We start from the raw sequence: 16,959 nt of genomic DNA on the forward strand, positions 1-16,959 counted from the left end.
TATCACGCGGAAAATAAAGCGAAAGACGCCACAGAGGCCCCTGAGCCACCCCCTGAGCCAACCCCGACTACAGAAGGCGAAAGCCCAAAGAGCGGCGGCCTCAGCGCCAACCGGATTGCTATTGGCGGCATAGGCGTTTCACTGCTCGGGATCTATTACAAAAGTGAAGAGCTCAAGGCAATGGCCAAGCCCGCGTTCGACAAATTCAAAACGCCGGAGCCCGCGCCTGAGCCCGCGAGTGTCGAGCCAGAACCTGCTCGCGCGACACGGTCAAAAGGATTAAAAAAAATGCTTTGAACATTTGCGTGTAATGTATATCGCGATGCCGAAACTTCACCTTGGGCATTGTCTCTTCAATTCAATCGCAATTTTGGAATTGCGGCTGTATGGTACGACATCAACAAAAAGGTTTACGAAAAAGTCTCCCATCTTTTCGACTTAATGTGGTGTGAAACGGCCGAAGAAAAGGAAACAAGATGGAAAAAAGAAAGAGAAGAAAGAAGAAGAAGAGAAGAAGAAGAAGAGAAGACAAGGATAGAAGAAGAGATTAAAAGACTTGGAGATAAGAAAAGGATAGAAGAAAAAGAAGATAAGACAGATTAATTTCGTTTTAAACTTTCGTTCTTTTCTTATATCGAACGCGCCATGTCCGACAACAAGCTTGTCAAGACCGTCATTGACGCCACAACTCTCACGGGATTAGCCGCGGGCATCGGCTGGGTCGCAAGAAAGGTTGTGAAAGAGGATTTCACTCCTGATCCCAGCAGAAGCCCGATGAATTTCTTTAAGTTCACCGCAGTCATGGCGGGAAGCATTGCGCTCAAAAAGTACCTTGAGGACCAGAAAATCCTCCCCGACAGCGTTTAGAAAAAAAACATCATTATAGCGCAATGCCGCGTTCTTATCTCCCCATCAAAGCCCTCACAACGGCTGCGCTGTTGTATTTTGGATACAAGATATCCTGTTATACCGCTGATGCCGTAGAATTTGTTTGGAAGGTTAAGATTATCACCCATGAAGACACCGATTCTGAGTGTCAAGACTCCGATTTTGAGGATCTTGATACTGAGGAATTCCCATTACCGGAGAAATGCCCTTCACCTCCTCCCTACGAACCCCCGTCGCCGCCATACGAGAACAATTAAAAATAGATTTACAAGATATACAATGGCGAGCATCGCGATCATGATTGGCGGGGCTGTGTTGAACGCCACGGCTTTTATCGGCGGCAATTATCTGGCGAGGGCGCTTGGCGGGGGCGGCAAAGCCGCGCTTGAAGAAAAAAAGCGCCACCACAAAGCTCTCGAAGATTATCAAGCGGCTTACGCCAAATACACGCGAGACCGGACACAACTTCTCGACTGGATCGCGACCAACGCGCAAACAAAGGAGCAGACCAAGCAGAACTTCACCAACACCGACTACGCCTTCAAACTCTACAACCGGGCGCATCCTGACGAACAGATGGTACCCCCCAAGGAGCCCAAGTTCTCGGATTTCTATCAGCCAAGCGAGCTGCAGAAAAAAGGCGAACTCGCGTTTGCGGGCGTCGGGGTGCTCGCTCTGGGCTAGCGGCCTTCCGGTTCCTTTAAATTTTCGGCGCTCTCTGGGCAGAAAATTTTTCGTGTTGAAGAAAAAAAAGATCATTGTATACCATGGACTCTTTGCAGAAGTCTTGTTACGCTTCCATATTGAAAGCAAACCCAAAAGCAAATGAACTTTTTTGCTTCGAAAATTTCGAAAATTTCAAAGAAACTTGGGAGGGTTTGCAAAAATTATTGGAATTACCTGAGTTTTATCAACTTTATAAGAAATGAGCTCCAAAATCAATGGAGTACACTTCGGAAAACGTTGGTGAGATTATCAAAGGCAAAGAAGTTGAGCTCTTAGAAGATTTTATGGCTGAAGCTTGCAGGGATGAAACTTACGTGGATGAAGCGATTAGCTTCTTAGAACAAGCCGTGGGAAAGTTGAAAGAAAAAACAGCTGCAGATTGCTGAGACTTTCGGTTCTCGGTGTGGTTCCTTTAAACCTTTTTACACCTTACTTATATTGACGCCAAACTCGCGAAGATTTACTACGGCCCCGGGGGCTACTGGAAAGGAATCGCCGCGATCAAAAAATTGTCCGAGGCCGCCAAGGTACCTGAAGAAACCGCAAAAACGTGGTTGATCAGGCAAGCGCTGTGGCAGATATTCCTCCCCGCACCGAAGCGAATTTCTCGGCCGAAATTCGACGTTCCCACGCCCAACAAGGTCCACCAGGCGGACCTTCTTTTTCTACCGCACGACAAGCTCCCTCGCGGCCGCAAAGTTTTCAAATATGCGCTTACCGTTGTCGACGTGGCCAGCCGCTACAAAGAGGCCGAACCCCTGACTTCGAAGAATTCTGATGAGGTCGCCCAGGCCTTTCAGAAGATTTACAAGCGCTCGCCTCTGGAATGGCCTGAAATGCTTCAGGTTGACCCCGGGCGCGAATTCATGGGCGCTGTCACAAAAGAGATGGACAACCACAAAACGTATATCCGGCGCGGGCGCGTTGACATTCACCGCGACCAGGCCATTGTCGAACGTTTCAACCGCACCCTGGCGGAGCGCTTGTTCGGCGACCAGTACGCCGTGGAGATGCTACTCCCTGAGGGCCAGCGGTCCACTGCCTGGGTGAAAAGACTTCCTGAAGTTGTTTCGGCTTTGAACAACGAGGTCACAAGCCTTATCGGCAAGAAACCCGCCGTCGCCATCAAAGAAAAATCTGTTTATGCTCGGCCTTCGACACCTTACTCGAGGCCTGTCGGAAAACGCGAAAAAATACTCCCCCCTCTTGTCCAAGTTCGTTATCTCTACCAGCCCGGCGAGCTTGAAGGCGGTGTAAAGAGAGCCACGGATCCAATCTGGTCTTTGAAAGTTTACGGCATTGAAAGATCTTTTCCCAAACCGGATCAACCCGTTCTCTACTATCTGCGCGACGGGCCCAAGCGCGGCTTCGTCCGTGAAGAACTGCTCGTTGTCCCTCCAAACACACAGTTACCCCCAGAGCAACTTTGAAACTTCGGCTTCCAACCCTCTAAGTTCGTCATCTGTTAATGTTGACAATATATCCATGCAGGTGTATCCGTAAGCTTTTGTATGGATACCATCATCACCTATCCATCGCTTTGAATCAAATGGCGAAAGCGAAATTTTGTTAAGATGCATGCCGTAGATCTCGTGTCCCTCGCTTCGAAGAATGTTCATTCCATGCCATTGCTGCTTCGCACCGAAAAGCGTTTCCTTGTAGTGTTCATGCGTTATTTGTTTCTTGACAACGCTCTTTTTTACGCCCTTCGCTTTTTTGATATTTTTTCGTCCGCCTTCAAGATGGAGTACATTTTCGGTCTCAGACCAACGTACTCTGCGATGGGGGTTCCTGCACATTCGTCTTTCATTTTGCCCAAGACTTTTTTGTTGGTGTTTGAGTGGAGTGGATGCTCCTTCGCGTAGTCGCTCCTGTCGTAAAGGTCCATGTTGTTTTTCATGTCTTCGTAGGCGTCTTCTGTTTCGATCAGAATCAGAAGGCTGTCGGTGTCCGTGTACAAGAGCTCGCACTTCGAGCCGTACTGTTTTTTAAGCTCGTTGTAAAAGAAGTCGTACATCAGGATCTTGCTATTGTCAAGGATCGTCATCCCCGTGTAGACAGGCTTGTTGAGAAGCAGCTTGCTTTTTCGCATGTCGATTCCTGCCATGTCGTTTGAAAATAAAACATGCCTTGAGTACAAAGGGCTGGCGATCAATTTCCTTATTTTGTCCGTCTCGTTGCTGCGCACTATTTTTATGTCTTCGCTTTCTTCCTGAACTCTGTGTTCATCCGGATGTAAGGCTCCATCCAGCGTTCTTGTTCGAACTCCAGCACCCTGTGCACACGCTTCAGTTTCATGCCCTGCTTCAGATAAAACTGCAAGTTTCTGTAATGCACGACATAATTCTTTTTGTCTTGAAGCGTTAGCAGCAGCTTCTTGCTGTCCGGGGGTTTCAAATCCAGGTCTTTCATCAACACCTTTTGGTAGTCCGACATCCACTCCTTTTTTACGGCTTTTTTCTCCGGCGCCAGGGGATAGCTGTTGTGCTCCTCGTGAAGTTCTTGCGGGTATTCAAGATCGACCTCGAGAATGCACCCCTTCTTCGCGTTTTCTTTCATACGAAGAATCTCCTCCTCTGTGGGCATGACGCTTTTCCACTTAAAACCTCTTATCGGGAGGGGCTTGCACATCGCCCATCCGTAAAGGTTGTTTGCGTCGAGATAGATGATGTGTTTTTTTGGCTTGCTTGGGTCGTATCCCGGTACTAGCGGGTTGTTTGCCTTGGCGTACCTATTGCTCACCATGGAGATTCCGCCCCGCATTCCCCTTTCCACGAAGAGATGCATTTCGTAGTTTGTGAAGAGCTCAAGCTCGACCCCCGTCTTTTTCAGGAGTGCATCCCAAGAGAGGCCTGGCGACGTGTAATAATGCGCCGGATCTAACCCGTACTGCTTGAGGCACAGGTTTCGGAAGTTCTCAAAAACATCCGCCAGCAGCGCGACGTCCGTTTTCACGTAAAGATCGTGATAATCGCCCAGCGTTTTGTATCCAAAAGCCTCCCAGACGGCCTGCGCGTGCGCGTACTCTTCGTCTGTTATGTGCTCGTCGTTCACCTTGCTGTAAAACTTCTCTTTGTCAGGAAGCCTCGTCTCGCTGAATCTCTCCCGTGAGTCCATGTACTCGTAAGGGTAGATCCCTTTTTTGAAAAGCAGGTCGCTGCCTTTCGAAATCTTTGATGTTATTTTCAATGCCTCTTTCGGTGTTGCGCTTACAAGTGAATCGAGGCTTCCTTGCAAAAAGTTCAAGCTGTCGATGAAACGCAGGCCTCCGACCGAGAATGTGATGTATTTCTCCATGTTGTTGGCGACGAATTTCACCTCTTTCTCCAGCTGCGACATCGCTTGCATCAAGTGGTGCGCGTCGTAACCCCTCAGGTTGTGGAATACAACTAGTATTGGGTCCGTCTTGGGGTTAATTTGCAATTTTTTGTTACATTCGCTGTGCGCGGCTCCGCGGAACCTGCCATTTATGTGGCAGTGGTCCTTTACCGCGTCTCTGAAGTTTTTCTGAAGTAAAGGTTCTGCGCAGAACAAACATGTTTCCTGATTTTCTGCAATCCATTGGTCAATTTTGTCTTTTTCTTTTCTTTCTCTTTTTGGCCCAACAAATTTCATTTTTTTGAGTGCCTCGTAATAACAACCTTTGTGACTTTGGCCGCAAAAACGGCCTGTGTTGTGGTCGCAGACTGGTATTGAGTCCAAGAATTCGTCTTTTATCAAACTTTTGTTACAAATGTGGCAATCTCTTGCATTTTTGAATTTTTCTCAGTCCTTCCGCGTCATATCAATCGGTTTTGGTGTGGCCAAACTCTCTCTTATTTTCACCTCTTCCTGCAGAATGTCACTTAAAAACGTTCCCACTGCGTTTTCCCCCCTGTTAACGTTTGAACCTACCACTTTACCGTCGCTTCTCACAGCAATGTATGAATACCCACATGCCTCGTGCTTTTCGGTCTTCTCTGTGTAGCTTGTTTGCATTCTCTCACGCTCACAGCCCAGAATCTTTCTGACAAGAGCCTCAAAGTCCGCATAAATCACGTGGTGCATCTTCATCTGTTTTTTGTAGTTTTGGAAGGAAAGGATGTTTTTCCCCTCTTCTGGCATCTCAATCCTTGTCGGCTTGCCATTCACACCGTTGCAATATTTTTTGTGACTCACGAGCAAGTCTGCACTTGAGAAACCGGTCAAACACAGCATACAATAGTGTTTTGCGTTTGTGTTCTTGCTCTGATCGAACAGCAAAGCGTTTTCTCTTTTTACGTAACAGTAGTACTGAATTTTCCCTGACTCGATTAACATCAGGTTTATCCGCGGCACATTTGCCTGTTTTTTGCTTATCTGGTGCACAAGGACACAATCGTTTTCCCAGCCAAATACGTTTATTGCGAGTTTTGGGTTTTGTGCCTCGAGCTTTTCAATCTGTTTTACCGGTGTAGGGAAATCGATGCCTGCGTAGTTGATATCGTCATTGACCGGATATTTGCTTGGTCTTTGCGGGTTCTTTCCATCTTTTGGAGGGAATAAAGCGCCTCTGAGTGCCCACTTCAAACATTCGTTATCACTGTTTTTCACGTTGATTATTGCTTTCTTTTTTGCCAGTTTGGCTGGAAGAGGCAAATAAGTCCCTCCACGAAGTGGCTGATATCGTGCAACATTCACATACGCGATTTGTATCCTTTCAACCACCCATCCTGATCCCTTCTCGGACCAGTGTTCTATTTCTCCTTTTGCGTTTTCAATGAATTCATCAAAGTTTTGTTTTATCAGGTCCTCATCATTCCTTTTGAAAACGTGCGGTTCATCGTCTTTGAAATAATGCTCCATGAATTGCGTTTCACCGTTTCTTTCTATTGAGAACTTTACTTGTAACCCGAAACTTACTTTAACGTTATTTAACCTTTGGGTTTCTTGTCCAACCAGATCAGTGATCTTTTCTTTGTTTTCTCTTGCGAACTTCAAAAGATCTTTATTGTTTGGATTCCTTTCGGATACAGCCATTCTCCACACACGGAGCCATTCTTGGAAATTGTTTTGGGACATTTGGAACCCGTCATATAATGTGGTTAAATCGGGTTTTAACGGCTCGGGAAGGTTTGTTTTTTCCTCTCTCGGTATTGGGTCGTAGAACATTTGCAGAACATCAGACGAATATCTTGCGGCAGCCATGTCGGCGTATACACTGTGCATATACTTGTTCAATACGAAAATATTTCGGGCACATTTTTGTATATACTAGTGAAGGGCACATCCGCGCATATTGATTACGGACGTTGCAGCTTCGCGACCCGTTATTTCGCCAAATTTTACTGCTGTGCTGTTGCGTTACACACACACATTTCTGGCACGGCTCTCACACCGCAGTTCTGGCACAGCACACACACGCAGTTCTGGCACAGCGCACACACGAAGTTCTGGCACAGCACACACACATATATAGTGAGGGTTCTGGTCACAAGCGAACGCAACACAGTGCAAGCGTAACGCAACTCCTCATCTGAAGATTCGGAGTTGCGTTACGCTTGCACTGTGTTGCGTGAGTGCTGTGCCAGAACCCTCACTATATATGTGTGTCTGGGTGTAAGTTAACTTTTTAAAAAAAATGAGGCAGAAAAAACATTCTCTAGAGGGCAGAATTAAATATGAAATCAAATGAGATTTGGAGAGGCAGCAGCAAAATACGCATGATCCAGTAATAATAACCAGGAATTTAGTTCAAAACTACTACTTCAACAAATGGGAATACCTATTAGTCTTGTTCCAGTTTACGGCTTGTAATAAACAGCGAGTATACAACCAGTCTATGGGAGGCGCGGTGGCCTCATGGTTAGCGCGCCCTACTCTGGATCGAGCGGTCCATGTTGGAGTCCTAGCCAGGGATGTTGTGTTGTGTTCTTGAGCAAGACACTTTACTCTCACAGTGCCTCTCTCCACCCAGGTGTATAAATGGGTATCGGCAAATTTAATGCTGGGGGTAAACCTGTGATTGATTAGCACTCCACAAACGGGGATATGCTCCGGCCTGATGGGCCACTTGGCTCGTATGCAGACTTTACCTACCTTTTACTGATGATTATCTACTGTATGTACCTTGTGCTTTACTATTTCAGGAAAGCTGGCGTCAGGTTACCTCGACTCGATTTCTGTAAGGCAGACACCTCTCTAAATTTCTGACACAGATATATATATATAAAGTTGGTGCTGGGCTCGAAGGTGTCCGTCTTAGGTATAATTGACTGTATAACTAACCACTGTCACGAGACATGTTATGAATAAACCGCAAATGAAGATCAGTGACAAATTAAATAAGGGTAATATTGAAAGTAAGCCAGTATCAGAAAAGAACTGCTCTTGCAAATGGCTACTCAAATAAGGAGTTCGATAGAACTACAATCAGTGATAAACTGAACCAAAATAAATGTCTATAACATTGTGAATTAAAATACCTGCGTAAACTGCACACGCACCGTAGACACGAATTAACTTCAACCATTTAAAGAACCTGTGAAACTTAGTAATTGGTAAAATTTTAGGATTTTTGGGTGTACTAACTGAGGAGAATTTGACTCACAAAAACTTCAAAATTTCTGGGCGGCCAAAGCGCTAATGAGCTCATGCATTCTGCAAGTAAAATTTTGAGTTTTTAAACCCGCGTCGCCCAAAAAGTGTTCAATACATCGGGTCCAAATTCCTTGGGACAGTTAATCATGCTGTGTCGTTTTAATATTCAGAACTGATGTTTTTGTGCTCCATCAGAAACTGTATCGCTTATTCTAATTCTAATTGGACAAATATTGTAAAAAGAGATTCTCCTATACAGTGATCATGATGGGTCCACTAAAGAGGCAAACAAATTGATCAACTGCGCGCAACGTCTGCCACTCCCATCCTCTTATTTTCGCCGAGACGATGATCTAAACGAGCTCCTGCCAAATGATCTAAAAGAGGACCTTCCAGATGACACTTTGGGGCTGCCAGATGATCTAAAAGAGGACCTTTCAAACGACACTTTGGGAATGCCAGATGATTTAAAAGAGGACCTTCCAGATTACACTTTAGGGGTGCCAGATGATGTAAAGGAGGGCCCTGTTGATACCTTGAGTCTACCGGATGATTTAAAAGAGGGTCCTGGTGATATTTTAGAGCCGCTAGATGATCTAGAAGAAGGTTTTGATGATATTTTAGAGCTACTAGATGATCTGCCAGGCGATGCCACTTTAGGCCTGGCGTGTGACCTAGGAGACGACCTGCTTGAAGAATGCTTCTCAGAACTTTTAGCGTTGCTTTTCTTTTGGCCCTCTGTACAGGACGCACAGCCATCTCCCTCGCGCTTATTCAGCACAGGGCGGTATCCAATCTTCTTTGTCAGAACTTGCATATACTCTCCTTCTTTCGATTTCTGTCTTTGTTCGGGAATTTATTTCATCCTGAGGTCTATTTCTTTATGATTTTTAAATTTGCCTGCTACCTTCTTGTCGATATCCTGTTGCTTTTGACTTTTATGCTCTTGTAGTCCTCTCCTCACGTCGTTAGATCGACCTGCATAAATGTATTTCGTTTCACTTCCTTGCTTTTCGCCGATAACATAAATGCCAGGTACCTTGTCGACTGAAGACACGTCATATGGCAGCCAGGGGTTCTTTGATAGCTTATCACATATTTGGCCGTCCTAGCGACAAAACAAATTCAACAATGAGTACCGTAATGATTCGATTTCTCAATTATAATATAGCTGAGACACTATGCGCGCTCTCATTGGTCGATAGTTATGTTTAGATGAGAGTATGTAAACACCGTAGTGATGTTTTAGATTCGCGCGTATTCTTGAGAAATATTTTATAAAAGCAGTAGAGTACTTATTCCATTTTTACATAGCCTCATCTAAACCCTTGGGGTGTTGGGAGAATTCTCGAAAGATATATGTAAATGTATGAAAACATTGCTTCCGAATGAAAGCATGCGGCCTTGTGTAAATACAGTTGTGCTGCAGTTAATTTGTTGTTAACTTTTACATCGAGCATGCAATTCCTTTTGTATCATATCTTGCGTCGTTGACGTATGAATCGTGAACTGCGACATTCTTGTTGGAGGCAAATAGCCATGTCAACAAAGATGAATATACGACCTTGTTACTTACTATTGGAACAAGTGATATCACTGCTGCTAGATATGCTAATTTAAGGCTGATCATGATGGGGCATTTGCTTCCGCCCTGGGTAAGAAAGAAGATGATTAAAATGCTGGTAAAAAGCTACATACACGCCACACATTGCCAATGACAGGAGAGTTAAAATCGAAACAAGAAAACAGGAAAAATAGCTTTACTACATCGCTACCAGCAAGGGGACACTTAAACACACTTCCATTTCTGTTTAGGACAACAATGGATCCGGAACAATTTCATCAAGTTACAATAAGAGCGCTTGTTTTTAGACGTACCTGCGCGCTAGGGGCCTCTCTAACTGGGTACGATGCTTCAAAGCCTAGTGGGTATCCCATTGTAAAGTTAAATAAATCGAAACAAACTACGATTCCTTACCTCCTTTTTAGTACATCAAGTATTTCTCCCAGACGTGTGACCTCAGGCTCTCACGCATGTCGGAGGTTTTCGTGTTTTGGCTTTCCTCCCGTTCTGACCAATGGGGAAACTGCTTCCACTCCTGTCGCATGCCATGTCGCTGCCAGAGCCCTCGTTCCCTATGGTCAGTACCAAATCACAGGCTTGTTACGTAGATACGTGGTTTGACCGAGTTATGTAATGATTTACCAAGCATGAAGTAAAGATGACTGAATATCGGTCGTCCTTCTTTTGCGTTATGCAATATGAACTAACACCGCAAAAGCTATTTAAACTGGCTTTTTTCTTGTAATTTTAGCAGTTTTATTGTCAGAATACTATGTATGGTAGCTACGAGTGAGCGACGACACAAACATTGATGAGAAAAAAATTTTTTTAATACCTACAGGATGTAGCTTAGGTTTATGTTCGCTAACGTTAAGGAGCCAATTTAATCAGGCGTCTACATGTAATTTCTTGATAGATTTTTGGTAGTACGACAAAGGCATTGCAAACAATACATTCGTGAAAAACATTGTTTTACCCCATGGTTCATGCTTTCCTGGTTTGAAATAGAAGTTTGTTGAAGTTTATGTTCAATTTGAATTATTTGTTTCGGTTGTTTGCTCGGTTCCACTAGCCTTTATGCTATAAACACTGCCGAGGGTGAAATCTAAAGGTTATTTATTATAATTTATTCTATTTTATTTTATTTGCCGGGTTGAAATGTAGATTACTACTCTTTCATGCCAAATTCGCGCGGGAACGGAAAGAGCACGTGAACCCGCACAACACCCCACTGAATCTCAAGGATTATGACAAGATGGTTTCTTAATTTTCATGTTCTAGAAGTTAACCTGTGGTCATCGCTGAAGGATCCTTCAGGGCGGTATGAGGCAAACTGAGGCACTTGCCTCAGTCATTTTTTTCGTTTTTCTTGTTTTTTTCTTTTTGAAGAGGGAAAGTAAAAAACTTCCAAATTCCTAGGATGAGAATTTAACCATGGATATTGCCTCAGTCATAATTTTGCTCTGGCTCCAGCTGCCCCTCACAAGCCAGCGGTAAATAAGTAACGTCCGGTCATAATTTTGACTAAATAATTAATAAACTAACGAGTTCTTTGATGTTCATGTTTACAAAATGTAAAATAAAGCAGATATTAACAACTCCAGCTTGAGTTATAAACAGAATAAATTATGAATGATCACGACTTGGTGACTTAACACACCTGCAGTTTTATATATGACGAAGTTCAGGGCCACATGTGGCCCATCTCAGGTCTAGATAACTCTGGAGTTACAACTAGAAAATGTACGAGACTTTAGAAGCGGGCACAGCGCAAAACACCCCCCACCCCCTCTCCCCTGCCAGCTGACGAATTAACATTATCATCATTTATCTGTCCTAATTAGGGCATCTATCGTGAATTGCTGCCTAAATAGTAAAATACCGGATGTGTATAAAGCTGGTTAACTAAATATCCATAAACAGGAGGGTTTTTTTTTATCCCTATCCTGAATAAAGCTTCGACTATGAAACGTGATATATTAAAGAGGCTCAAGGTTTTCGTTTACATCCTGACCATTTAACTTCCAGAAGTGGGTGATTTCTCATCAAAGGATATTTTTTGATGTACTACCAAATTCTCACAGCTAACATTACGTTAAATGGCTTGGAATCATTGCTGAGAATTGGACTTTAAGCTCGTTGGAAGATCTTATTTAGTCGTTTAACATCATTTTTATCAACAAACTCTTCACGCGAACTAGTCATACAAAAAATAGTCGCCGCTAGCGGCGAGCTTAAAGGAGCTCAGCCACGGTATTTTGAGTTAATTTGGCCATGTGCAAAACTACTATTAAATTGAAGGAAACCTGAGAATATTAGTTTACTAAGAAAGAAAAACACCAAAGACGTTAATTAACTATAAAGGAACAAGGATGGTTAAGGATGGAGAAGATTAACACGGATTACAAACGACGAACTTGAAAAGTTTACAATTAACTTTTCACGATGCGCAAGCCGTGGCATAGCACCTTTAATGAGCACGACAGAAATGCCAACTCAGTAGACAGAACTATTTATATAATTATAAGAACCCTTACAGCGGTTTAGTTAAGATGTCTCTCCAATTGCAGGTGTAGCAAAGACGTTAGGGGGGATCTAGTTTGCCGGTTTATTCAACAAAAAAGCCACGGGAAGCCCCAAGAATATGAGTCACGGGGAAAAAACGTTCTAAACCTTGTTCTCCAGTTCATAGGCTGAATCAGATCGCAGAGTTAAGTTGTTTCGTGTCATTAATTAGCGAGCGGTACCTAAGTAACGTCCGCTCATAGTTTTGACCAAATAATTAACAATCCAAGGACTTCTTTGATGTTCGAGTCTACAAAATGTAATATAAAGCAGATAATAATTCCGATATTAATAACTACACCTTGGGTTATAAACACAATGAATTATGAATGATCACTGACTTGTCAAACTTCACGCTCTTGCGCTTATATTTGACAAGGCTCAGGGATAAATGTACCCCATCTCAGGTCTGGAGCGACTCTAAGATTAACACTGAAAAATTTACGAGCTTTTTGTAGCGCGCACCACACAAAACGAAGTTCACAAACACCCCCCGGCTGCAGGTGAATAAACATAACATCAGCCATAAGTCCTTTATTGCACCATCAAACAATTTACAAACCAATTAGGAGCTCTTTAACATTGCAAACTCCAAACAAGAGGGGAATAAATGAAAACAATGATTTTAATAACAGCAATACTCTGTAACACCTTGAAATACAAAAAATAAAGAATTTCTCGTAGTGTTTTTAGTATTTTCAGGCAAAAATGTCGACGGTTTTGGCATTACTGCCTTCTTCAGGTCTCAAAAGACTGTCTGGGTTTTTGAAAACACCAGCTGCTAGTTTGTTTGAACTCTGAAGGGAGCCGGTAGCAATGCGTAAACGTCGGCATGTTTAATTTTCTGACAATAAAAGAAAAGAACTGTTTGCCGAAATGAATGAAAGCTTGCGTTAACTGAGTTATGTAACCCAGTGTTTCAACTATTAATTAAATATGAACATCACCTGGCTTATAAGTCTGTCCGTTCTAGATCAAACGAATAGATAAAGCAGGAGCGAGCTTTGGGTGCGTTGCACCTCCGGTTCTGAAACAGGATTTAATTCCATACTCTGACAACTCCATGGCTGGCGCGTGGCTGATTCGGTTGGCCATTGTGATTCTAAACATTTTCCTGATAATCTTATTTGTGGTGGCAAACACAGACTTTTGCGGAAGCGTTTTTGAAACGGAAGTTGGTAAGTAGGCACAGCTAAACTTAAACGTCGCACTTTCCTTCTATTCAGTCTGTTTGCATCAGGAAAACTTTCATTTTCTTTCCTCTGTTAGACCATGCCTTAGTTGATCACGTCATGTCCACGGCTACAGTCCTTGACGAGTTTGCATGCCACCTTAAATGCATTGGAAATAGCAGTTGCAAGTCGTTTAATGTCCGTCCGGACGGCAGCAATGCAGGGCAACGCATTTGTGAGCTAAACAACAAAACCCGACAGATGAAGCCAGGAGATTTTAAATGGAAGAAAGGATCCACATACTTTGGTTCAGTTCAGGTCAGTTGAAGCCTTCCGTATATACATTACTTATCTCAGTTTAGCTACCTTTACTTGCAACAGGAAAAAGGGTTAACGCGAGGTTGTTAAAAAAAGAATATGATTGTCAGCCTGATCGTACAGTTAACAAGAGCGATCAAAAGCTCACATTTCCTTAGAGTATTGATAAATAATAAAGTTGACGCTGAATTGCATTTTTCTTAACCCAACCGAGGCCTCCTGTATCGATGTTTCTCGTCAGCGGAATGACCAAACAGTAAAGAGTGGACAGTGTCATCCAGGATACAAGGGGAAAAAATGTGAAAAACGTGAGTCGTGAGTATTTATTTGTGTTTCACGACCTTACGTAGTCCAATGCAATATGGTGCAGTTTGAACTTGATTGCAAAATGCTTCCTGGTCTATTTTTATTTTTTTTATTTTATTTTTTTTACTTTTGTAGTAATGAAAGGTTGGTACTCGCATCATCCTGGTCATTCCTGTAAGGACATCCGGGACTCAGGAGACTCTAAAGGAGACGGGAAGTACTGGATCGACCCTGAGAAGAGTGGAAACCCTTTAAAGGTCTTCTGTGACATGACAACTGACGGAGGTAAGCTGAGAATGGCGAACAAGAAATATTCTTAACCATTAAGATTACACAAACTCTCATTTATTTGGAACACGTGCGGTTGAAACATTTCTTGCTTTATTTTCCTTCTCTTTGAAAGTTTTCGTATCGTAATAAATTAGTTATTGTAAGGTTCTCACCTGGTTTTGTTCTTTCCAATTAACGATCATAAACTTACCTGATTTCAGGAGGCTGGCTTCTTGTCTCTAACTATGTGGTTGACAGCTCATCCTCTCCATCGGGGTTGTCAGTAGAGGCATCCTACAGAGGAGTCGGCAGTTACCATAACAACAAGACGTTTCTGACGAAGAATGCCATGAAGGAGCTGTGGACTCACTTGTCTTTCACTCAGCTGAGATTCCACTGCAGTAAACAAAGGGAGCGTACATTCCACGTGACCACGGTCGCTAACAGCACTGGTGAAGCTGTAGTCCAGTACTTCAGCGGTCAGACGGATGTCCGGCCCGACGCTTGTGGCTCGTTTCTTAGAATGGAACACGACAACTCCGAATTAGCAGGAGCTTGCGATCAGTGGGGATACCCGGATGATGGCAAATGGAGTTGGGGAAGAGATGCAGATAGATTGTACTTTCTCCCAGCTGGTTTTCATAATTATTATTGGATGCTGCGACCAGACGATCAAGATTTGAGATGCGATGACCACTACCGTTCTGGAGTGTCCAATGGTGATTTCTGGAAAGTCTTTGTTCGCTAGGAACTTTGTGAATAAACTGCAACCAGAGTATTACTGATTTTTTTTTTTAAGTCATGGACTTCAGAGAGTTGTTTGTTCGATGCCAATCACATGATTATCGTCATAAAATCAAAAAATCACAACCAGGCTTTTTTGTCGTCGGGGGGGGGGGGGCAATTTCTATAAGATTGTTGAGGCGCTTGCTGTCTTAAAGACTTTTTGCAGGAAAATCTAATAAGTCAGATGATGATTTATTTGCATCAGGACGGCGGGGGGCACCAACCTCATTTCAGAGATATAGTGTGGGGAAAAATATGCAACTTAAAACTTTGCCCGCCTAAGCATCGACTAAGTAATATAAAATGAACACCAATAGTGACAAGTCTAAGGGTAATAGTCAAGTCTCATCTTTGCGTGGATTTAGCCATCTCGGACGATCGGTGACCCAAGTTTTTCTTTCAAAGGATCACTTACAGCACCGGTTTCCTACGTTTTGAGAGAAAATAGAAAAAGCCTATATATTTACTAGAAGTTTGAAAATTTTGCCCCAGGCACAATCTAATTCTGCTTTTAAGAACTTTATTTTTAGGCGTTTGGCGCTTTAAATGCCTCTTTAAGGATCAACTTCATGAATAGAATGAAAAAATCTGATATTATTAGTGCAACATACCCACTTGGACTAAATAAATCGTTTTTAAAAAAGAAATCCCGGAGACCTTTCAAGATTCTTTCGCCAGTTTTTTAAACTCAGGATACCAGAAAAGCTTAAGTTCGCTTTTTCCCTAAATAATAAACCGTAACAAAGTAGTCAAATTCCGATATTTAGCGTGTGTTCATAACAGAATTAAAACACAAGAGAATTAGAAGATGTATATAACAATAACTAAGTAAGTGGTTTGAATAGAAATAACACGCAAACTGCGGTGATAAACATGGCAATAAAGCGCATGTTAAAAAACAAAGTTCATTTACTTGACGTTTCGTATGTTTCAGCATACATCTTCAAGTAAATGAACTTTGTTTTTTAACATGCGTTTTATTGCCATGTTTATCACCGCAGTTTGCGTGTTATTTCTTATCAAGCTACGATGGCCAAAGAAAAAGAGTATTTACGACATGGTTTGACTAGTTTTGTAACGAAAGTATACTCACCCAAGCTTGCTTTAATTTTATGTTAGCTTATCCATGTACAGAAAAATAGCACTGGGACATTTAGACTTAACAAAGAACCATGCTTCGTCTTTGTGACGCAAACATATGTTATTTGAGGCTTTCTTGAAATAAAGTCACAATTTCCTGTAATTATTGTTGTGTTTGCCTTCATATTAGCGATAAGGGTGAGGACGAGGTTCAAGAATGCACGTAGCCCACCTCAGGCCCTTAGAAAACGCAAAAAAAAAAATGAGATGTTTGAAGAACACATTGTGCGGCGAAACGGATATAACAATACCGTACCCTGTCACATGTGTCCCGCCCCCCGCCTCCTGCCCCCTGTTCCCGCCCCCTGCACCTGCCCCCTGCACCTGTCCCCCTGCCCGCGAGCGGATAAACTTTTCCATCAGCCAATCCACCCTGATTGCACAATCTACCTTAAATTGTTGCCTAAACAGTACTACTATAATAATTATAAAATGGAGAATATATGCGAAATAGGAAAAAACCGACAGCATATATAATTCCGATTATGATTCATACATTTATGATTATATGATGAAGTTGTTCAGTTATTAAACTACCGGACCCATAAAGCTGGTAAACAAAACATCCATAAACAGGAAGGGGTTGTTTTGGAAGGAAAGGAAAGTACCTTTATGCTGAACCAAGCGTGAACGTTTCGAGTCTGAAGGTGTTCGTTTTATCCTACC

The 16,959-nt window shown here is 42.9% G+C and overlaps 3 protein-coding genes across 3 annotated transcripts; 1 reads left to right on the top strand and 2 right to left on the bottom strand.

The window, feature by feature from the left end:
* Window positions 1-3,807: 3,807 nt before the first annotated feature.
* LOC145489386 (uncharacterized) lies at window positions 3,808-4,969 on the bottom strand. The gene has a single exon (XM_081468348.1). The coding sequence runs from the start codon at window positions 4,960-4,962 to the stop codon at window positions 3,808-3,810; it is 1,155 nt and encodes a 384-aa protein (XP_081324474.1). The 5' UTR covers window positions 4,963-4,969.
* A 2,321-nt stretch (window positions 4,970-7,290) lies between these two features.
* Window positions 7,291-10,403, bottom strand: LOC145490323 (uncharacterized). The gene is made up of 3 exons (XM_081469449.1): window positions 10,151-10,403; window positions 9,749-9,823; window positions 7,291-9,280 (listed from the first exon to the last, which is right to left on the bottom strand). The coding sequence occupies exons 2-3, from the start codon at window positions 9,800-9,802 to the stop codon at window positions 9,029-9,031; spliced, it is 306 nt and encodes a 101-aa protein (XP_081325575.1). The 5' UTR covers window positions 9,803-9,823; window positions 10,151-10,403; the 3' UTR covers window positions 7,291-9,028.
* Window positions 10,404-11,891: 1,488 nt separating this feature from the next.
* LOC145490123 (uncharacterized) lies at window positions 11,892-15,251 on the top strand. The gene is made up of 5 exons (XM_081469227.1): window positions 11,892-13,479; window positions 13,571-13,791; window positions 14,006-14,099; window positions 14,233-14,382; window positions 14,589-15,251. Exons 1-5 carry the CDS (start codon window positions 13,365-13,367, stop codon window positions 15,113-15,115), a joined length of 1,107 nt encoding a protein of 368 aa, XP_081325353.1. The 5' UTR covers window positions 11,892-13,364; the 3' UTR covers window positions 15,116-15,251.
* Window positions 15,252-16,959: the final 1,708 nt, after the last annotated feature.

This window comes from Orbicella franksi, chromosome 6 (assembly GCF_964199315.1).
Source record: "Orbicella franksi chromosome 6, jaOrbFran1.1, whole genome shotgun sequence".
NCBI lineage: Eukaryota > Metazoa > Cnidaria > Anthozoa > Scleractinia > Merulinidae > Orbicella > Orbicella franksi.